Source organism: Podarcis muralis, chromosome Z (genome assembly GCF_964188315.1).
Source record: "Podarcis muralis chromosome Z, rPodMur119.hap1.1, whole genome shotgun sequence".
Classification (NCBI taxonomy): Eukaryota; Metazoa; Chordata; class Lepidosauria; order Squamata; family Lacertidae; genus Podarcis; species Podarcis muralis.
The window spans coordinates 16,657,032-16,680,364 of NC_135673.1; the positions used below are offsets into that span (position 1 = coordinate 16,657,032).

The 23,333-nt window shown below is 44.7% G+C and overlaps 1 protein-coding gene across 7 annotated transcripts; it reads left to right on the top strand.

Annotated features, from left to right (window-relative positions):
* The first annotated feature begins 10 nt into the window (after positions 1-10).
* On the top strand, positions 11-21,956 carry MIGA2 (mitoguardin 2). Of its 7 annotated transcripts, XM_077922764.1 has the most exons (17): positions 132-248; positions 1,801-1,876; positions 4,608-4,832; positions 5,944-6,154; positions 6,933-7,045; positions 7,486-7,603; positions 8,142-8,275; positions 9,020-9,137; positions 10,289-10,395; positions 11,431-11,546; positions 12,737-12,809; positions 13,587-13,673; positions 14,716-14,814; positions 15,153-15,287; positions 16,911-16,964; positions 17,805-17,921; positions 18,529-21,956. In XM_077922764.1, the coding sequence occupies exons 3-17, from the start codon at positions 4,737-4,739 to the stop codon at positions 18,727-18,729; spliced, it is 1,779 nt and encodes a 592-aa protein (XP_077778890.1). In that variant the 5' UTR covers positions 132-248; positions 1,801-1,876; positions 4,608-4,736; the 3' UTR covers positions 18,730-21,956. The 7 variants fall into 7 exon arrangements, with proteins under 7 accessions (XP_077778891.1, XP_028570799.2, XP_028570803.2 ...); XM_077922765.1 differs by lacking the exons at positions 132-248; positions 1,801-1,876 and adding an exon at positions 11-31; XM_028714966.2 differs by lacking the exon at positions 1,801-1,876 and having other exon boundaries at positions 106-248.
* Positions 21,957-23,333: the final 1,377 nt, after the last annotated feature.

Here is a 23,333-nt window from a genome sequence, read left to right on the forward strand (position 1 = left end):
TTGCCGCTCAACCGCACTCGATTTTGCTGCGGTAAGTTAAACCGGCGACGCGGTGGAGGGGCGAAGGGCGCCCATTGGCTCTCACACGGGGTTGAGGGGGCCGCTTTCATTGGCCGAGAAGGCTGCCAATTGGAGGTCTCCCCACGGCGCCCTGCCCCTTGCTGACAACAGGCGTGTTAGGCTGTGAGGCTGAGTCGTAGCCGGGAAGGAGACGCTGCCCTTTTGAAGCCATGGAACGCCGATGCACGGTGAGGGCTTCTCAATCCCCCCATCAGGAAGGTGGTATTGTCCGACCCGCTTAGGGCAGGTGCGCGGTGGTGTGTTCCATTATGCGGAAAGGGGTGAGGGGGGAGTGAGGGAAATCTGTTATTACCTTTCATTCCAAAGAGCCCTGCGCGAACGAAAGGAGCTCTTGGGCAAGTACTTTGCTGGGAAATGATAAGGTCTCAGTTTACGTTGCTGCTGCCGTTTCCTCGTATTTGCCATCACTTCATTTGTGGTAGGGTCCTCAGCCCATTTCTGCCATGGCATCCTTTGGCCAAGCCTTTTCCTACCTTCCCAGTTTCCATTTGTGCTTCCAGCTCCGTAAAATTTGGCAACCGTTACTTAGGCTTGCTGCCTTAATGGGTCTCCCTGGTTCAGGTGCAGTTTACCTCAACAAAAGAAAACGCTAGTTCGTTGCTGGGGGTGGTGGAACTTGAGACATTGCTTGGGGTTGGACGCGTCTGTGACTTAGGATGGCTTTAAAACGGGGTCGGGGAGAGTGGATGAATTGATGGAGGACTGAGCTGCTGGCAAGCTAAGGACAATCTCCATGCCCAGGGGCAGCCAGCCTCCAAAATGCCAGCCCCAGAGAGTAGCAAACAGGAATACAGTACTGTAGTCTCTTTCTTTGCATGCTGTTGCTTTGGGGTTTCCCCAGCATTTACACTTGGTGAAATGGGACTCTCGGCTTTTGTTCTGATTGAGAAAGTCTTTTAAAAGCAAAAGTAAAAGTAAACTGAATATAGTACAGTGGTACCTCGGGTTACATAAGCTTCAGGTTACATACGCTTCGGGTTACAGACTCCGCTAACCCAGAAATAGTACCTCAGGTTAAGAACTTTGCTTCAGGATGAGAACAGAAATCGTGCGGCGGCAGCGGGAGGCCCCATTAGCTAAAGTGGTGCTTCAGGTTAAGAACAGTTTCAGGTTAAGAACGGACCTCCGGAATGAATTAAGTACGTAACCATAGGTACCACTGTATGTCGCTTTGCTAGTGGTGTTTGGTGATGATTATGAAATAGGAACTTAGTGTCCAGGGGCTCTATTCATGGGGGGGGGGGGGCAAGGATGGGATGGCTGTTGGCTTCAAGAGGGCATTTCAGAGGGCTTATTCTGGGTGCAGGCTGCTGAAAGATGCTTTGCATGGAGAGGGTCCCAGGTTCAATTCCCAATGGCACCTCCTGGTAGGGCTGGGAATGTCCCTTCCTGAAACCCTGGAGAACCAGTCAGTGTAGACAATATTAAGCTAGATGGACCAGTGGCCTGTCTCAGAACATGGCAGCTCCCTATGCTCCACTTTGGTCCGTAACTCAGATGCAGAGCATCTGCTTTGCATGTAGAAGGGCCCTGGTTCCATCCCTGGCATCTCCAGATGGGGATGTCCCCTGCCTGAAACCCAGGAGAGCTGCTGCCTGTCAGTGTAGACAGTACTGAGCTAGATGGGCCAGTTGTCTGACTTAACATAAGGCAGCTTCCAATGTTCCTATACAATACAGCCCACTTACATCAGGACTGGAATATTACTCTGTGTTTCAGGGAAGGGCCATAGCTCCGTGACAGAGAATCTGTTTTGTGTGCAGAAGGTCCCAGGTCCTATCACCAACATTTCCAGGTAGGGCCTAGGAGACACTCCCTGCTTGAAACTCTGCAATGACATTGCCTGTCTGTGTAGATTGTATTGAGCTGGATGAACCAATGGTCTGACTTGAGACTATCCCATTTTAATTTAGCCATTTCTTCACAACCATGAGGCCTGGTATCTTACTTTATTTTTAGAGGAAGGGCCATAGTTCAGTGGCAGGGCACCTGCCTTAGACAATGAAGGACCCAGATTCAATCCCTGGCATCTCTAGGTCTGCCTCGGTATGTCCTGTTGCTGAAACCCTGGAGAGCCATTGCTGGCAGTCAGTGCAGGCAATACTAAGTTAGATGGCCCAATAGTCTGACTTGATATAAGGCAACTTCCTATGACGGCAATGATATAGTCACTTAAAAGTTCTATGCCAAGGATTACAACAGAGACGTGATTGAAAATGAAGGAGGGATGAATGCCAGGGATGAGTAGGTGTCCATCAAATTGTAACAAATGTAGCTGGTGTTCTGCATTCCTGCAGACGAGAGTGATGGGTTGGGTTGGGACAACTGATAACCTAGGTGCCTGATGGTAACTAATTTGTACCAACTCTACTGGGTGGTGTGTGTGTGTCTGCTCCACTGAGCAAAGGTTGCTGTAAGGAGGGTGTTTTTTTCTGCACATCAATTTGGAAAAGATCTGACATGGGTGTATCAAAAATAAATGCATGCATACATTTAAAGTTTTCCACCCTCTTGCTGTAGTTGTCCAGTTGGCATCACTGTTCATAAGCACTGCTTGAGAAAACCCTGTTGCTTTGCAAATAATCTGACAATTACTGTATTTTTCCATCTATAAGACTCCCCCATGTATAAGATGCCCCCTATTTGGGGGGACTTAGATTTAAGAAAATGGGGGGAGATGTATCTGTGTATAAGAGGCCCCCTAATTTTTGACATTATTTTTTAGGAAAAAAATCTAGTCTTATACATGGAAAAATACGGTACATAGAGCACCTTCTATTCATTTATTTTGAAATCATTGCATGTAGAAGAGTAGCATGTGAAAGAGAAAACCAGATTAGAGTCCTTCCCCTTACAAGCTCCTTTTCTATGTGCGGGGACTTCTTTAAACAAACAAAAACCACGGAGGAACTAATCAGTCACGTGGACAGCTTAGTGTGCCCAGAGACATGCAGCTGAGAAGCAACCCTGACTTGTTACTCTTTGTATCTCTTGGAGTTCTGATTGTCCTTGATTGTCGTTTCCTACAATTTTCAGGCCAGGCCACAAAAAGTCCAGCTGTATCGCCTTAAGAAAAAAAAAAGTATAACAAGTTATTCTTCAACTCCCACTCTAGCTCAGTGGTTCCCAGAGTGAGCGGATTACCAGGTTTGGGGGGCGGGGAAGAACAACCAAGAGGCATGGGAGGGGTGCTGGAGGTTTAAATTACAATCAGACTTTGAAAAACTGGCATCACTGTATCAAGTTCCTTAATTCCATTGAATGATTTAAACTAGTGTTAGAGTTGGATTATAAATAAAGGTACAATTAATTTTTAGTGTTTTGAATTTTATTGTGCTGTTATGTTCCTTAGTGGGTCATGCAAACTGCTATTCTGAATCATGCTTTTTATTGGGTAAGGTACGGTATGGGGCACTGGGCTGAGTTGATGGAAGCATGGGGCAGTGGCCCCAAAAAGTCTGGGAATAGGCTGTCCTGTGTTACAATTATTATAGCACACATGTATTGTAGGAAGATGCAGCTGTTGATGATCTGGCTACAGCAAAACAATTTTGTTTGAAAAGATGTCCCATGAACTGAAAGTATCTAAAGGGTAGAAATTGAGCGACCTTTTTTAAAAAAAAATACATATTGTGATATTGAGGCACATGGTCACTCAATGCTACCAGGATATGCAAATGTCTGGCTCATTCAAGACTATATAGAACCTAAATAACAACGGAACTCACAAGTAGATAATGTTTTTATTTTTATAAATAGTTATTATTTGTGAAGGGAACCTTTGTATGAGTCAATACTTCATTTTCTGTTTGGAACTGCATGGTGCCCTTGTACTTTGCTTTTCCTGGCTGTGATGCTGTAAGGTTTAGGTTTTTTTAAATTCTTTTCTTTCTTTTTGTTATGTTTGCACGTTTATTTTTGTTAACAAATAAACATGAAAACTTTTTTAAAAAAAATCCTCATGTTTGCTTTCTTTTGTTTTTCTTTCCCTTGACTTCAGTCACATTGCATACAGTAGTTTAGTTTGGTCTGATATGCCTCGTAGAGAAAAGCCTTAGTGGAACTTCATGTTCAGCTGCAGTCTACTTGTGTATATTAGTTATTTATTTGTTTGTTTGTTTGTTTGCTGCTTTTTTCCTCCATGGAGCTCAAGGTGGCTTACGTGGTTCCTTCCCCTCCTTGTGTAATCCCCAGAACAGCCCTGCAAGGGTAGATTAGGTTGAGAGGCAGTGACTGGCCCAAAACCACCCAGTTAGCTTCATGGCCAAGTGCAGGATTTGAACCCTGGCCTCTCCCAGGTCCTAGTACAACACCCTAGCCACTATACCACAACTGTCAGAAGAAAAGGGATGTCTTTTGCCTCCCTTCTCTGCTCATGAGCTTGCCCAAGATGGTCTTCGCTGTTTATTACCCCATGACTGTGCCATTCTGGATGCGCTCTGTGAAAGAGCCCCTCCGTTAGTTCTGTCTGACTGTCTTCCATTTATTTTTAATTATTTAATTATTGTTTCGTATCTCTGCAACAGGGAGGCGATCTTCCAGATAAGACTGACTGTAGGAGTCTGCCAAAGGAGAGCTGGGTCTCTTGGTGAACTTATTGGCCCAGGTTGTTCCTCACAGCGTCTTCCAGCACATGCCTAGAACCTCTGTCAAAAATGGCATTTCAGAGAACTGAGGGGATGTCCATTATTCAGGCTCTGGCGATGACTGTCGCAGAGATACCGGTATTCCTTTACACAACGTTTGGTCAGGTGAATATGCACATTTAATTCATCCCTACGTTTAGAACTTTGAAGACTGGAATCTTAATTGTATTTTTAGGAGAAGGCCCTAGCTCAGTGGTTAGAGCACCTCCTGTGCATGCAGAAGGACCCAGGATCAGCCCTCAGCAGCATCTCCAGGCAGGGCTGCAGAATGCCCCCTGCCATCCCGTGGAAGATGGTGCATGCTTGTTTTCTGCTGCTCCAGAGGGCAGGATTCGAACTAATGGATTCAAATGACAAGAAAGGAGATTCCAGCTAAACCATAGTAGGTGGTGGACTCGCCTTCATTGTAGATTTCTAAACAGAGGTTGGATGGCCATCTGTCAGGGATCCTTTAGCTGCGATTCCTGCAATGCAGGGGATTGAACTAGATGAGCCTCGGGGTCCCTTCCAACTTTACAATTCTGTGAAGTCCTGGGGGAGCAGCTGCCAGGCAGTGCAGGCAGTATTGAGCTAGGTGGTCTGAAATTGTGGAGAGCAGCTGCCAGACAGCACAGGCAACAATAGGTGAGATAGATCAATGGTCTGGTTCAGAACTGGACAGCTTCTTATATGAGAAAGATTTAACTGTGCTGGATAAAAGTGCCTCTACAAATATATATATATAGTGCCTGCGGGATAGCTCAGTCAGTAGAGCATGAGAATCTCAATCCCAGGGTTGTGGGGTCGAGCCCCATGTTGGGCAAAAAGATTCCGGCATTGCTGGGGATTGGACTAGATGACCCACGTGGTCCCTTCCAACTGACCCATTTTATGCTTCTATGATCACCCACCCTGTCACCCTGTGAAGCGCCCACCTTGTGGAATGCCCTCCCATCCGATGTCAAACAGACAAACAGATATATGACTTTAAGAAGACATCTGAAGGCAATTCTGTATAGGGAAGTTTTTGATGTTTTGTTGTGTTTTTATATTTTGCTGTTTTACTGTGTCAAATGTTTTAATTTGTTGGAAGCAACCCAGAGTGGCTGGGGCAACCCAATCAGATGGGTGGCATATAAATAACAAAATTATTGTTATTGCTGTTATTACTATTACTATTACTACCACTACTACTACTACTATTATTATTATTATTATTTCCCTTCCCCTTTTAAAGTCTGCCTTTTCTCAGCTGAGGCTCACTCCAGGCCTGCGTAAGGTTCTGTTCGCCACAGCGCTTGGGACGGTTGCCTTGGCTCTTGCAGCACACCAGCTGAAGCGCCGTCGTCGTCGTAAGAAGCAGATTGCCCCGGAGAAGGCGGGGGTGAAGCCCACAGGTGTCCCTGTTCCCATCTTGCCAACGAGGCGGGTCCCCTCCGTCAAGAAAGGTGGCTATGATATCAGAGGGAAGCCAACAGAGAAGCTGGCTACCTGATGCTTAGTGAGGGCGGGGGGTGGAGAGGGAGTACCAAGGGATACAAGATGCCACCCCACTTAATTGTGTGGAACGGACCTCCTGGTGGGAAGGTGCCACGTCCTGCAGGACACGGTGATAGGTTGAGGGTTTAAAGGACAAGCTAGCCTGGTCGCAAGCTGCTTTAGGTGGAGAGGCGGAGATTGCAGAGCACCTGCAGGCCCCAAGTTATGTTAACGTTACTGCTTGCTTATATATATATATCACCTTTTAGCCAAAAAGGCAGCTCCCATTAATAATCATAAAAATACAATAATGTAAATGCAAACAGTATGGATACTTATTCAAAACGTTTCAACAAGACTAAATGCCAAACACATCCTCATTTCTGCCCCAAAGGCAAATGATATCTCCTACAAAAATATTAAGGGAAGAGAAGGATGCTTAAGCAGCACCTTCACCTTTTAAGGGTCCCAGGCAGGGCTGGGACTAGGGCAAGGCAGGGGGGAAAGTTGGTGCCCTTTGATGGTTCCAGCAGACTCTCCCTGTAGCAATGCCTAGAAGGCAGCTGGTCCTTCTTATAAGGGTCCCAAACAAACCCCCAGCAATTGGCTACTCAGATATTTCCGACGACTGCCTTTAAAAACAGATGTACTGCAGCTGAGGTTGTCCCCATTTCATCGTAGCAATTAAGACCCCTCATCACAAAGCCTTTTTTTGTTGTTGTTTGAACCGCATGTTCCGTTTTGCAGGTTACTCCAATAAGCGAGTGCAGAGCCCAAGCAGCAAAAGCAACGACACGCTCAGTGGGATCTCCTCCATCGAGCCCAGCAAGCACTCCAGCTCTTCTCACAGCCTCGCTTCAGTACGAGTTTCTCTTTGCCTTTTGTCTTCTATCCATGTCTTCTAGCCAGGGTGCTGGGCACAGTCTTGTGGCCCTCTCTGTCTCGCCCTCAGGACTCTCTCCCAGGTCATACTCCCCCGCCAGCCCTGCACTGCCCTCCCCCTGCAGTGCCTGTGTTGCTGAAAGGTATCCTTGAACTAGGAGCATACCTGTTGTTTGTCTGGAAGGAGACAGAGGGGTGCAGGTGGCAGGGTGTAGAAAGCACTGGTTTTGCATAGCCAGAACGTAGCAAAAATTACAGTTGCAGTGTTTGGGATTTTTGGAGATAATGAGTAAGAGGTTACATGAAATAATTTTTAAAAGTGTATGCACCTTAAAAAAAAAGAAAAGCACGCTTAATGGGATGGGAACACTTGAGGCTGCTAACGGTTCTTTTTCTTCCTTCTCTTCTCACCTGGTAGATAGTGGTGGCCAACTCTTCCAGCCCGACTCCAGCGTCAGCAGGACCCTGGGAGACACAACCCATAGAAGATCCAGGAGCTGCAGGAGACTGTAGTGCAGAAAACCTCTACTTCCAAGGTCAGGACCTGGCCTGTTGCTGCTATGTACTGTATGAAATGAAATGGTTGCCCCAAAGAAGCTGGAGCAATCTTGTTTTCTGTGCCTCCCATGAATTCAAATTGCAAGGAAGGAGATTCCAAGTAAACGTTAGGCAGAACTTTCTGAGACGAAGAGCAATTGGACAGTGGAACAAGACTCCCACAAGAGGTGGTGATCTATCCTTCATTGGAGGCGTTTAGGTAGAGGTTGGATGGTCATCTGTCAGGGATATTTTAGCTGTCACTTCTGCCTTACAGAAGGTAGGACTAGACAACCCTTAGAGGTCTCTTCCAACTCTACAATTTTATGATTCTTTGAAAGCAATTGCTAACTTAAAAAAATGTGGCAGCGTTTCTTTTGTGTTGCCAATGGAGAGTTTTCCAATGCTGGCCAGAAAAGAGGGAGAAAAAAGATGAACCTTTTTGACTGCTATATTTCCCCCATCTACTGTAAGAAAACCAGTTGATTTTTTTTTAATGTGATTCTTTGGCCTTTTCTGCCAACCTTGCCTTGACAGGGATGGAGCTGTTTGAAGAGGCCCTGCAGAAGTGGGAACAGGCTCTGACTGCCAGGCAGAGGGACCACACCAGCCCCTCTATCACCTGGGACAACCGTAAAGAACAGGAGTTACTGCCAGAGGATCTCCTGGAGGTATGGCCCCATTAGCTCAGATGTGGGGAAACCTTTGAGCCTCCAGTTGATGCTGAACTACAGCTCCTGGGGCCATTGACCATGCTTCCTGGGGCTGATGGCAGCTGCAGTTCAGCAGCATTCAGCCAGGAAGGGGGGAGTAAAGGGTTCCCCACAACTGAGTTAGTTCAGTGACAGGAGTGAGGAATCTTTGTCCAGAGCACTGAGTTCTAAAGATGCAGGAGCACCGGCTGCACCCTCTGTTTTACAGCCCACACCCCTTGCTACACCTCTCCACAGAGTTCATTTATTGATTGCATCCATATCCCACCTTTTTCTCCAAGGCATTCAATGTGGCACACATGGTTCTTCTCCTCATTTAATCCCCACAACTCTGTGAGGTAGGTTGTAGGCTGAGAGTCAGTGAGTGGCCCCAAGGTTACTCATAGAGCTTCATGGCCAGCTGGTGATTTGAACCCTGGTCTCCTAGGTCCTAGTCCAATGCTTACCACTACATTGCACTGGCACTCATGGTGGTTGCCATGGCAAGGCTGCCTGAATGAAGCTCATGGATCACTGATGGTCTGCAGACCTCACCTTGGGTACCTCCAGCCCCCCTTGCTGCCTGTTGGGAATTTCATTGGATGTTCTTTTTTAAAAAATCAAGCTTGCTGTAAATCATGCCTACTAGCTTCGGGGGCAGGGTGTTGATGGGTGTGAGCCCTACAAGGTTTAATAAATGCTATATATCTTTTTTCTATTAAGCAGGAATCCCAGAAAATAGAGTTTGCAGAGAAGCTGGAATCCCTCTTGCACCGGGCGTATAACCTCCAGGAAGAATTTGGTTCCACCCTCCCTGCTGACAGCATGCTGCTAGACCTGGGTGAGTAGGGCTAGGATCCAGCTGTGGGCCAAGTTCTAGGTATTACTATTAGTATATACAGTCCTTAACAAACTTGGGACCAGTTTGCCTATCAGATTCCCAACTCCACTTGTGCTTACTTGACTGCTTTGATAGGCAAAACTGGCACTGCTACAGGTCCTGCATAATGCCTGTTTCACAATTGTAAGACCTCAATTTTTTAGTGTGACAGCACCTACACTTGGGAACTCTCTTCCTTTTGATACCAAGCAGCCATGGAATCATAGACCTTGGTGTGGTCTGACCAAGGCTGAATAGAGTGGGACTATTACATCCCTTAATCTGGACACAATACTTCTGCTGATGCAGCCCAGAATAGCATTAGCTTTTTCTGTTGCTGCATCACCCTGTTGACTCATGTTAAACTTTTGCTATACTAAGACCCTTAAATTCTTTTTACATGTGCTACTGGCAAGCCAGGTGTCCCCCATCTTATGCAAATGGGATGAGCATCCCCTCAATTCCTTAATCCAAGTCGTTAATTAAGATGTTGAACGACAACAGGCCCAGGCCAGGCCAGAACCCTGTGGTGTCCCACTTGTTACTTTTCTCCAGGATGATGAAGAACCATAAGTGAGCACTCTTTGGGTTCGGTTAGTCAACTAGCTACAAATCCACCTAGCAGTAACCTCCTTCAGTCACCTTCAGTGTACTCTTTTTGGAATGTACTAAAAACCTTTTTGTTTAGACAAACCTACCGAGATGTTTAGAAAGTTGATGCATGATTAATCTGTTTTTAGGCTTTGGTTATTTCAACTTTTTGAAAGTCTAAAATCATGGTTATTTATTTTTCTTAGTGATCATTATATTGTTGTGTGTGTGTGTGTGTGTGTGTGTGTGTGTGTGTGTACATATAAAATTTGTAACCTCCTTTGAGTTCTTGGGGATTTTCTTTGAAAAATCAGGCAGTGCATAAATTGAATGAAACAGGTAAATAGACAAAAAAACAGAGGCAGGACAGACTCCCCCTTGACTTAGCAGGAATGTTCTTTGATATTATACAGGTAAAATTGGGGGTGAGGGTGGTGACCTCAGAAATGTGCGTGTTGAGCATCATACTAGTTTGCTTATTATTTTGATGTCTGAGTCTTCCCACTCCCCATCTTCCCCAGAGAGAACACTCATGTTCCCACTGACAGAGGAGTCTCTAAGACTCCGGGCTGACGATGATGATGAAAACAGCTTGACCTCTGAGGATTCCTTCTTCTCTGCTGCTGAGGTGATTTGTACTGTGTGCTGTGGTTTTCCAAACTTGCTGCCTTTGTGGTGATGGGAAATCCCTTCCATGTTTGCTTGTCCATTTCAGTAAATTTGCTTTGAGCATGTTGCAGAGGATTGAGCTGTCTTCAAGGCAGTATTGCCCACAAACCATTCCTTTTTTGGGGAAAAGTCCTATAAATAAATAACCAGATTACAAAGCAAACTATTCCTATGGACCCAGAGGTGGTACAGTCATACCTTGGTTGCCGAATGCCTTGGAACTCATATGCTTTGGCTCCTGAACGATCAAAAACTGGAAGTGAGTGTTGCGGTTTTTGAACAATTTTCGGAAGCCAAACGTCCAGCATGGCTTCCACGGCTTCCGATTGGCTTCATTCTGTTCGAGAACCAAGCTATGACTGTACTAACAGTTTCCAGAATTTCAAAGCTTAATGAATAAATATTTTAATCATCTGCTAACAGCTGCAAAGCTAGTAATCACTGTACACTGGAGATCTCTCAGATCTTTTTTGGAGCTTGGATCTCACAGGTCTGGGGCTTGACGGTCATGGACAAATTAACTGACTTAAAGCCTGAACATCATACAGGAAAGAGGAGTATCACCTTCCAATCAACATTGTTCGGTTTTATGCAGCATGCACAATCTTTTGAACATGGCTTTTGCCCACCAAGAAGAACACATGGAATACTCTGGAATGACACTTGCAATTAATTATATTACTGATGCTTGTGAAAACAGAAGCTGTGTCCTACTTAGAGACAAATCTGCACTCTGGGAGGGAGTTTTATTTGTTGATGTTACTATGCAATTCTGTTTAAGTTTGGAATCAATAAAATATGGTTGTTTTTTTCAAAAAACAGAAAAAAAGAAGGGCAGTCCTGGGTACAGTGTCATTGCAGTAGTCAAGTCTGGCACTCAGAGAAGCATGGATCAGCTTGGCACAATCCAACCCAACATTGCCTTAGGGCAGCTTGGTATTTAGGAATTGTGGCCTTCGGGTGACATCAGTTTTATTCTATTACATTTTTGCAGCTCTTTGATTCTTTTCAAATCGGGGATGCTCCTTTCCAGCTCTCCAAGCCGGTTGCGGCATATGAAGAAGCTTTGCAGTTGGTGAAGGATGGACAGGTGTCATGCAGGACTTTCCGGTGAGCAAGCGAGCTGATCTGTACCAGAAAGCTCCATATAGTCTGTGTATTGTGTGCTACTACTCCTGGGAGGTGGTGGGATTAACTAGAGCAGGTGTTGGCAATGTGCGGCCCATGGGCTGGATGCGGCCCACGAAGACCATTTTACTGGTCCATCAGCCACCCCTGAACCGAGCCACCTGCTCAGTGAGTCCCCCACACGCTGCGCTAAACTGGTGCAGCGTGGTGTGGGGACTTGCCGAGTGGCGCTGGAAATCGCGTCTGCACATGTCCAGATGCCAAAAATTGCTTCTGCGCAGGTGCGGTTTTTGGCGTCTGGCCGTGCACAGAAGCAATTTCCAGCGCTGCGGATATGCGCAGATGTGATTTCAGGCGCTGCACCAGTCCAGCCCATGGACGATCTCTGTGGGAGTGATCCGCCCATGGCCGGTAAACCTTGTTGGCCCCTGACCTAGAGGGATGCTAAGAAGCAAGGTGGCTTTGGCACTGGAGGAGTTAACAGGTGTAAAACATTCCTGTTTGGAGAAGCCTACCCAGATGCTTAGAAAGTTAAAGTAATTTTGATCTGTTTTAGTATTTTAATCTGTTTTTGTATTTAGTATGGTATACGATATCTTTATTGTCATTGTCCCATACAGAACAATGAAATTGGAAATCTACATAAGACATTCAAAAACTCCTAAAAACTCTGAAACCCCATTTTAAAATACAATATACTATAGAGACTCCTTATGCTGCGTTTAGAACCAGAATTGCATTTGCGTAGAAACTATTTCTCAGGCAGCTAGTCCTGGTCTTTATAACCCTATACCTTCTTCCAGAAGGCAGAAGCTGAAAGAGATCATTTCCAGGGTGCGTACTATCCTGCGCTATCTCTGCAGCTTTCTTATGGCACCTGACTGCATAGATTTGATCTAAGGTGGGAAGAGTGCACCCAGTTATTCTCTCTGCAGTCTTTACAACCCTGGACAGCATTGTTTTTGGTGTGAATGTGGCCAGCAATACATTGTCCTGTCTCACTTTTGGAGATGCCAGTCATTATGTGTCCTGCCTTGCCCCTTGCGGCAGCCATTTTGTCACTGGAACCCATAGGCACTCTCTCATTGACCCTTTCCTCAAGGGATATGTGCCTAAGGAGCGTCCTGAATGTTTACAGGTACCTCCATTTTCACCCCTCTCTTCTCTTCTAGGACAGAGCTTTTGGGCTGCTATAATAACCACGACTTCCTGGCAAAGCTCCACTGTGTCAGACAAGCCTTTCAGGTAGAGAAATGCCAAGTCTCATCCAGACCCCTATTCCACCTCTGTGCAAATGTGCTACTGTGGTTCTGTTTTGAGAGGTCAGTGGCTGGCTGGGCCCATGATTGGCATGCAAGAGGTCCCATGTTCAACTTCTGGTCTTCTCCAGTTAGACGAATAAGTTGCCAGATAAGAGGAACAGAAGAAGTTGCTTTATACTATGTGTGAGGCCATTGGTCCATCTAGTTAAGTACTGTCTAAATTGACTGGCAGAGGCTCTCCAGGGTTTCAGACAGGGTTTCTTCCCGAGCTCTACCTGGAGACACAATTGGGGATTGAACCTGGGACCTTCTGCATGTAAAATAGATGCTCTACCGCTGAGCATTTTACCTAAAAAAAATAAGGTTCTAGTCCTCATGGTTCTAAATAATGACCTAATTTAAATAGGAAGCTGCCTTCTACTGAATCAGGCCCATTGGTTTATCTAGCCCACTTCTGCCCACACTGACTGGCAGCAGCTCTCCAGAGTTTCAAGAGGGAGACATTCCCAGCCGTACTTGGAAATGCCACTGGGAGGGTTGAACCTGGGACCTTCTCTATGCACAACAGATGTTCTAACCCATGAGCTACAGCCTCTTCTTTTCCTGAGAGCTGCTCCCAATCAGAGAGAAAATAACAGACAGACAATCATCATCTCCTGGCCAAGGGCTACTTAGAATCTTTTACATCAATCACCCTGCTGTTTTCCTCCTCCTTTCCATGGAAAGGATTGTTATCTCTGAATGGAACTCTCTTTTGCAGGAACTTCTTCAGGATGACAGAAACCAGTCCTTTTTTGGGGAGGTGGGGAAGCGGATGGTGATGGGGTTGATGATCAAGGCTGAAAAGGTAAGGGGGCCAGTTGAGGGAGAGAGGTGGCTTCAGCCATCACCATGGTTGCAGGGGACAGTTCTTACTCCTCATCTATTCCAGTGTTTCCCAAAGTGGGTGGTGGTGCCCTCTGGAGGGGGATTCCCCGGGAGACTCTAAGAGGCAAGGGGATGCCGGAGGTGTAAAGGACTATCACATTTTGAAATGCTGGCATCACTGGGTCAAGTTCTTCAGTTTTGTTGAATTAAATAAGTTAAATATTATTAATGGGGTTCTGAACAACTGTGAAATTAACTGCTACTGTCATGAAATTGTTAGTTATTATCTTCTTTAGCGGGTCATTCAAACCGCCATTCTGAACAATGCTTTCTGTAGAGTAGCAGGGTGAGTCTATGGAACCCCAAGGGATCAGAGGCCCAGAAAAGTTTGGGAACCACCGATCCATTCTCTCTATAGCAAAGTCAGGGGCAACTTCTGTGGTCATCCAGATGTTGCTAGACTACAACTTTGGTAGTTTCTGCACCATCGGCTGGAGGCTGATTAGAGCTATGAGCCCAGCCTTGTCTGTCTACCCAGTTCTCCTACCCCACCTCTAGCAGGGTGACCCAATTTGAAGAAGACTCATCTGAAACCACAACCACTTCACTCCACTTTTTCTTTATTTCTCTATGTGTATATTCCACAGCTACAATTCATAGAGTTCCCCTGTGAAGAGGGATTGATTATTAAGCCACCCTGGGAAGGTTAGCTCTGGGAGAGGAGTGGGGAAGGTTTCCAACTCTCAGCAACCTGAACAAATGGCAGCTCCCAGAATTCTTTGTAGGAGGAGGAGCCATGGCTGTTTAAAGTGGCAATATATTGCTTTGAATGTGTTGTGAAGGTGGGGCTTACTTTCTGTTTAGAGCTGACCTGATGAAATGAACACATATAACTTTAATCGTGCCCATTTTCAGTGGGTCTGCTCTTAGTTAGACTGATGTTGTTCAGTCTGCTGTGGTGCTGAGTTGTAGCATAGATTTAGCAACTGAGCTGTCTCTCTCTGTTCTTCCCCACATCCCAGAACACCAAGGGCTTCCTAGAAAGCTATGAGGAGATGCTTCAATATACGCTGAGGCAGGAGACCTGGCCCACAACTCAGAAGGAGTTGGAAGGACGAGGGGTTTGTGTCGTTTTCTCCTTTTTGAAATAAAATAAAAAGTAGTCAGTGAAAGCTGTTGTTATTATTGATTCATACAATTTACATGTCACTTGATTGTAAAAAAGAACAAACTCTAACAACCCTCAAAGCAGTTTGTAAAGAATAAAACAATGGAATTATCAGCAAAAAAGTTTTTTAAAAGATTCAAGCATTAATTAAAATAAGTAAATGGTTCTAAATTTTTTTTAACATTGTGTTTTAATGCTGTAACCCATGCTGGGACATTGTGGTGAAGGGCAAGCAATAAATAAACTGTTGTTGTTGAGGCCTGTCAGTTTACCTGTATTTCTCCTTCCCAGGTGGTCTGCATGAGCTTCTTCGATATTGTGTTGGATTTCATCCTTATGGATGCCTTTGAGGACCTGGAGAACCCGCCTTCCTCGGTGCTGGCTGTCCTGCGGAACCGCTGGCTCTCGGACAGCTTCAAGGAGACGGTGCGTCTGCTGGACATACCCCCCACTGGGAAGGAGAAATATTTGTTTTTATTTATTTGCACTTACACCTCTAAGGAGCTGAAGATGGCATACATGGTTCTCCTAATTCTCAGGAGGTAGGCTAGGCTGAGAGAGGCAGTGACTGGCCCAGGGTCACACCCAGTGGGCTTTATGGCCGAGGGGGGATTTGAACTAACCCCGGTCTCCCATGTCCTAGTTCAGCACTCTCACTACACCACCTCACTGGCTCTGATTTATGCCACAGTGCAAATCTTACCCTTAGGGCATTGTTCAGCCAGGTTCCAGCTTGTTCTGTGATCCCTGACCCCCAGGGCCGGATTAAGACCTTTACGGGCCCCATTTGTAATTTGAAATAAAAACAGCACTAAACTGTAAATTTAAATAAACAAACACAGATTTATTGCAACCCATGACAGGATCTGATTTCCTTGCATTATTTTGAACTACACTAGTAGGATGTCCCCCTGGTTTAGGTGGGGATAAGAAAAAAATGGGGTAAGAGTTGTAAGGAGGTCTAGTAAAGTTCTGATTTTTCTCATGATTGTTTTGAAATATCAAATGTCAAATTATTTATAAATAAATACATTCTATTTTCTTTTGCTTTGCCAGTGCCCAAAGCACATTTTGGTTGTCCAGAAGTTCCCAGCCCCCACTTAAAATATAGGTCCATTTTCAATCCCTGGACTTGGTCTGGAAAAGTGAATTTCCTCCAGCAAGCCATGAATTGGCCATTAATGCACAAGACGCACACAAATGGGGGGACCTGCTTGACAGGTTTAGGGTAGAGGTGGGTTCTAAGTCTGAGAAGAAGGCTGTGAATTTTAAGGTCTGTGGTTCCAGGAGGTGTCTGGATGATGATTGAGTCAGGCGGAGGGGAGACTAGCCTTGGTGCTCACTGAAGAACAGTTTTCTCCCTTCTCTTGCAAGACTAGAATTCATGAACATCCATTGAAGCTGAATGTTGGAAGATTCAGGACAGATAAAATAAGGTCCATCTTCATGGAGAGCATAGTTAAACTGTGGAATTCGCTCTCACTGGAGGCAGTGATGGCCATCAACCCTAATGGCTTTAAAAAAGGATAGGACAAATTCATGGAGGCTGGCTATGCATTGCCTCCATAGTTTGAGGCAGCAATGCTTCTGAATACCAGTTGCTAGAAACTGCAAGAGGAGAGAAGACTCTTGTGTTCAAATCCTGCTTGTCGGTTTCCCATTACTAGAAGCTGGTTGGCCATTGTAAGAAGAGGCTGGACTAGATAGGGCATTGGCCTGATCCAGCAAGACTCTTTTGATGTTCTCAGAATTTTTAATTTTTTTACTGGTTTCGTTCTGAGTTTTTTGGAGTGCCCCCCCCCATAAAGTGCTTACAAATTTCTTAGACCCTGATCTTTTCAACCTGAACTTAGAAATCAGCTTCAGATAAACTGAAATAGCAACAGATTCTTTGGAGAAAGGTGCAATGGAAAAGATCTGTTGCTTCGTAAATTGTAATGTGGGGACTTCAGACTGTAGTGGTTCAACAGCTGTAGGTTGTTGGCCTTTGAAATAAAAGTTGGCAGTGTGATGACAGTCTTGCTTTTTCCTTTATGTATTTAATTTCAGGCTCTTGCCACTGCCTGCTGGTCGGTTCTGAAAGCTAAGAGGCGGCTTCTATTGGTAAGTTTAATGGTATAGTTGACTTACATACAATGGTTGGTTAGCAAGTTGATTTTTGTGGGGAGGAGGCTAATGGTCTAATTGATTCTCATTTGTAAAAATTTGCTTCCTGATGTCTAGAGGATATTTTGTTTAGTTGTTTACTATGTTCATTATGAATTTTACTGTCTTTTTGTAGCTGATATTTTATGTGTGATGTTTATCTTGACACTAAAGAGGATGCTTTTAAGTCACAATGTGGCTGTATCAGTTTGTTTTGCAGTCCTTATGAGTGGTGTAGTCACATTGCAATGTACAAAGAGTTGCTATCACATCATCATTTTTATTTCTTAAATTTATATCCCGTCCTTCATCACAGGGCAGTTTACAGTATAAAAACACAAAACACACAATGCTAGTCCTACTAGGAGTGGACCCAATAACATTTTTTTTGTTTTATTATTTATTTATTGCCAGCCCCCCTACACCTGTCCCGGGGCAGTTTACAACATTAAAACATAGTATTAAAAACAGTTTGAAACAACTTGCAGTCATGAAAATAAGGGTTAATGGCCATGACCAAGTTAGACCCATCCATTACAGTTGGTCTACTCTCGGTATGCCTTAGTTGGCTACAGCAACCCAAAGTATTTTAATAAAATTGGGTTGCATCCAATGTCAGTCCTGCTCAGAATGGACCTGTTGAAACAGATGGACAAACTCGGGTACATTTATTCTAATAGGTCTGCTCTGAGTAAAAGTTAAAAATATATCCCATTACTGTGTGTGTGTGTGTGTGTGTGTGTGTGTGTGTGTGTGTGTGAACCACTGTTCAGTTTGTTTTTCTTTCTCCCACATCAGGTCCCAGACGGCTTCATATCCCATTTCTACTCCGTATCGGAGCATGTCAGCCCTGTTCTTGCCTTTGGTTTCTTGGGGCCAAAGGAGCAGCTCTCCGAGGTTTGCTGCTTCTTCAAGGTAAATAAAGTTAAAAATCATAGAACTGGAGAGTTGGAAGGCTCCCAAAGTCCAACCTCCTGCAATACAGGAAATACAGCTAATTTTAATTAATTTTTGTTAAATCTTGGAGACTGCTTTACCTAAACTTTTCAATTCTAAAGATAAAGAAATAATACCAGTTGCACTGTAACTTAAAAAAAGAAAAAAAGAAAATCCACTTCTGGTCGTACGTTATTTATCTATTTCATAAAATTTATATACTCCTTGACTGTAGAAAAAAACTTCAAAGTGGTTAATACTTACTGATTGTTTCTTGCAACACTGCAAACCCACCCCCAAATGGTGTTATGTATTTTTTCTTTAATATCTGCGGTACCATTTGTTACCTGAACATTGAAAAGGAGTCTGAGGACTGCATGAAGTTTCGAGTTCACAAGTTTCCTACCCGCAGCCTAAGACAATGTTCAGTTTTTATTACAAGCTAACTATCTTGCTGGTTCTTTCTCATCCCTTTCCCCAGCACCAGGGCCACATGTGTTTCTCAAGCCACAAATTGCCCAGTCCTTCATTTTTTATTGCTGACTATGCTGCTGATTATCTTTCTCCCACTCTCTCTCCTCCCCAGCACCAGATCCTGCAATATTTGAAAGACATGTTTGACCTAGACATTGTGAGATACTCCACAGTCCCGTTGCTAGCAGAAGATATCCTCCAACTCTCTCGGCGCCGCAGTGAGATCCTGCTGGGTTACTTGGGGGTTGAGACCATCCCGGAGGTGAACGGGACTCTGCCCAGTGACATTGAACCCTTTGAGGAATTCAACTGAAGCTCGTCCAGGCAACAAGCATCTTCTCGTCTAACAGATTCTCCTGCCCCCACCATCCAGCTGTCCATCCCAACCAAGTGGCTTAATAATTGGCAGCAAAGACACTATTCCGTCCCAACAGTGAGTCAGGGTATTAGCCACTGCCCCAGATGTTCCTTGTTGGATCCAGAGGTTTGGCAAGGGGCATTCAAGGGCACTCAGTGAACCTGTTTCTGGCTCATCTGTAGTTCCTGTTTCTTATAAATCTTTTTCAGCTCTAGCATAAAATGTGAAACACATACCAGGGCCTGAGCCACCCCCTCCAACCCCCCCAAACCTGCAAGGTGTGTGTGGGGGTGTAGTGCACAAGAACACTTTTCCTTCCTTTTAAAATGTGTGAATGGATTCCTAATGAAATTGGGGAAGAGAAAATAATTGATTTGTTTTGCTGTGTCTATATGTTTGTAAAGGCTTCTGACTTTGTAAAAACCTTAACAGTTCTGGTGTGAATTAGGAGGACAGCAGATTGCTGTCTCTCTGTGCTGTGCTGTCATTGCAGCTGCATTTCACTACATCATGGATTTTAAAATGCCATCATAGTATTTCCTGTGTGCCCCCTTCCATTTCCTCTATCTCTCTGAGTGGGCAGTATCCTTTTGTTTGTTTATTTTTTCACTGAGCACAATGACAGTGCAGTGGGGGGGAGTTATGTGTTGTAGCTGTGGGGAGCAAGTAGCTTTGGGCATTTTAAGCTGTGGGGAGGTGTTGTATCGATTTTGTTTGTTACCATGTTTGTTACCTGTGATCCTCAGATGAAGGGTGTTACAGAAATTGGATAAATAATAATGATACGGGAAGCTGTTTGGAGCAGTAAGTTGTATAAAAGAAGATTCAGTTCAGTTCAGAGAGCTTGGGTGCCTGGGAGGGAGAGGCTGATGGCAAATACTTTAATCCATTCACACCACCTCGTGTGGAGAGCACCACATTTGCACTGAGGGATTATCCTTTGACTAAGGTTATGGGACAGACTATATACAATGCATTGAAAAATCAGATTTGGGGCTTTTGGGGGAGAGATGGCTTCCCCCTAGTGAAGGTTGGCAGTATTCTTTATGGAAGAATTAGTAATCGAGGGTCAATTCATTCTGTTATTTAAAACTGAGAATTTGTCTCTTCTTCTCCACCTCCTCCCTTGAGCACACAAGGAGCACTTTAATGTTAGGAGAAACCAAAGCTGTGCGTTACTTATGGACCCAGGGAACTATGGTTTGTTCTACCCAAAAAGTTGGTTTAAAGAATAGAAGTGTGCTCTGTTATCTTGGTTTGTTAAGTATTGTGCCGCATTCATACTGTACAATTAAAGTACAGTGATGCCACCCTTCAATTCTACAATCCTATTCTGTGTCCGACCCCTTACAATGCAGGAATATGCAGCTATCATAGTGCTTTAAATATGTGCTGTGAATGTAGCATGCAGATGCCTTCCAGCTGTTGCTGGACATGGTGTCCTTGTACATAATCTCTGGCCCCCGATCACGTTAGCTGTGCCTGATGGGAGTCCTGCCAAGTCGGAATTGCATCCTGTTGGCTAAACCCCTAATTTGAGAACTTAGAATACTAGAAGGCTTGCAGATGCCTGGAAGGAAATAATGGTGCTTGAATGCCTGAAAAGGACAGCTAAGAGGATGAGGGATATTGTAAGAGCTGATTAAGATATTTCTCTTGTATATTTTCACTGTTTTGTCGTCTTGTGTAGCTAACCCATCATGCAGCCACATTCTCTAGCAGTGATGAAGAGACTGAGGCACCGTCCAGAAGTTGTTGGACTCTAATTCCCCTTAGCCAGCATGGCCACGGGTGATGGGAGTTGTAGTCCAGTATCAACTGGAGGGGGGGCCAGGTCCCGCAGCCCTGCAGTGTAGGAGTTTCTGTGTGGGAAACGGAAGTGGGAAATGGAAGGGGAAAACACTACAGAGCAAGTGTGGGGAACCTTTGGCACTGCATTGTGTTGCTAAACTTCAACTCCCACTATCCCTGGCTATTGACCGTACATGCTGATACTAATGGGAGTTCAGCAAATATTGGGGGGGGGGGAAAGGGTTCCCCACACTTGATATCAATGCTGGTGGCAAGTGCATGCAGGAGGATGTATTGCTAGTTGTCAAGGACCAAGGGCCCGATCCACTGGAGATGCAGTCATGCAACAAACATATACTTGTGTTCATATTCACAGATAGTGTCAATAACCAGCAGCACTGTTGGAGTGCTTTTCACTTAGGCCTCTTAAGATGCTAAAACATGTCCACACAAAAAAATGGGTTTTGGTTCTCAGTCCAATCCTAGGAGAAAATGAATGTGACTTGGCGTATTTTTCGCAGATTTCAGAGGTCTTTTTACAACCTGTTCCATTAGGTTAAAATGTGTGGGTTGTTTTTAAGGAAAGGAGATACACACAGAGTTTTTTCTATTTGCACGTTAGAATTACTTGTGTAGGTATTTGGTTTCTTTGCTAGAACTTGACTAGAGTTGCCAACTGACCAGAGAAGGAACCTTGCCAAGACTGTTCCTTCGCCTTTTTAACAGCCGCTTGTGCAGAAATCAGCAGGTACAAAGCTTACACATGATCATTTCCTTATGGCAGAACTCATGCATCATGGCAAACCGCAGTTTGCCATCATAAGCTGATTGAGCCTGCTTCACCCCTCCCCACTAACGGGCAGAGCAGACCAGTCATGACCAGCAGCTTAGTGTTATGATCAAACCATAGATTGTAGACAAGGTTTGTTATTGGCTACAGGCTGTGGTTTGTTTCGGAGTGAAACAAACCATGATCTCCACTTCAGATGTAACACTAAGTGCGTGATTGTGGTTGTTACTCTTAAGCATGAGAGTGGAGGGGCACAGCAGCCGCTATTAGTTCATGAATTGTTTGGTTAACCATTGTTTTATAGCGTATGGTATGTGTGTGAATACAAGCGGTGAGTCTCAGATCAAGAACGGTTTCCTTTATCTCTTTTTAAAGGACATTCCTGTTAAACCTGAAGCTAATGAATGTAACATTTGTGCCTAATCTGTTTCTTTTTTTAAAATTTCATTTTCCTTAATTGTAAAATATTTGTTGGGAGTTTGTTTTGTTTTGTTGTGCTGCATATCTCACGTCTTTTGCAATTTAATTTAAATCTCTTTTTTTCGTATCCCATTAAGGTTTCAGCATTCAAAGTCAAATAAATCTTTCCTTCATTATCAAACTCTTAACTGAGTCTTCTTTTGCTCATACACAAGTAGAACCTGTTCTTCAGATCATGGGTTGCAGAGGTGGGCAGTCGCTTGCTAGACCTCTAAAATCTGCCCCACAACATCATTATTCCTGAGAGCCTTCCGTTTAGAAGATGAGGTGGCAGAGGGTTTTCTTTGCGTGTGTGCTTTAAACATCAAAAACTTTGCTGCTACTGCAGTGTTATTATTTTATCCCCAAACAGCCCAATGGGTGTGATTCTACTGCATCATTTGGGGGAGGTGGGTATGGGGGAGATGGCTTCCTTGTTGGCTAACCTGTTGCTGGAAATGCCTCCATGCTTTTTTTGTGGGGAGAGAAATGGACCCCACAAAAGGAAGACGCGGGAATATTCAGTACTAGACTAATTCACACCTGGGTGAATGTGATTTAAGTTATAATAATTGTGTAGGACATTCAAAGCATGTTGAACACACATTACTCTCCCCACACAGCTAAAGAATTGTGGGAAGTCTAGTCTGTTAAGGGTGCTGAGAACTGATAACTCAGTGAACATAGTGTCCAATTGCCCTAGAAATGTTGGGGCTGTCATGAAAACCCTTAAGCCTTCATGAGTTCTTACTTTGTCATGCAGAGTCCCAAATTCCTAATGCAGCCCCCTTTTTTCCAAGGGGCCAATGGGAAGCGGTGGCAGGTTGGGTTCCTGGGGCTCTCGCCCAGCTAGGAAGAAGAGGGAGCAGGGCGGTGCAGACAACAGACAACAGCTGGATGGTGAGGCAGCCAATAGGAAGCACAGAGGCCCCACCAGCATGGGAGGTGGGAGGGAAGGTAACAAATCAAACACAGGGGCAGGAGGCTGCAGCATCCTTGGCCAAGCCAGAGTAGCAGGAAAAGGGCTTTCTTAGAAGCAAGACCTTTTAACTTCTATAGGGCTTACTCCCAGATAATGGCTGGAATCGCATGAGGCGAGGCGTGCATCCCAAGTTGCTGATGATGTGATATGCAGTCCTATGACTACTCAGAAGTAAATTGCATTGTATTAAATGGTGCTTATCTACCCCACCCCCAAAGTTAATCTGGTTTGGGATTGCAGCCTTGACTAGGAGATAAGAATGGCTTTGCTGAATCAGCTGTCCCTAGAGAATTCTGCTTGCTGCTTGTTTACAGCAAAACAAGGACAACAAAACCAAGAGAGTTAAAAAAACAACGAACAAACCAACCGAGATTCTTGTGGCTCCTAAGATGATCACACACTTGTTATTTCAGCCCAAGTTGTGCTGATCTAGAGCCTTACTTTACCATATACATGGTGTGAGTGAGAGTGTGTATACACATGCATGGCAGTGGAAGGGGAGTTGCGTGCAGTGGGGTCAGAGGGAAGTGAAATTCC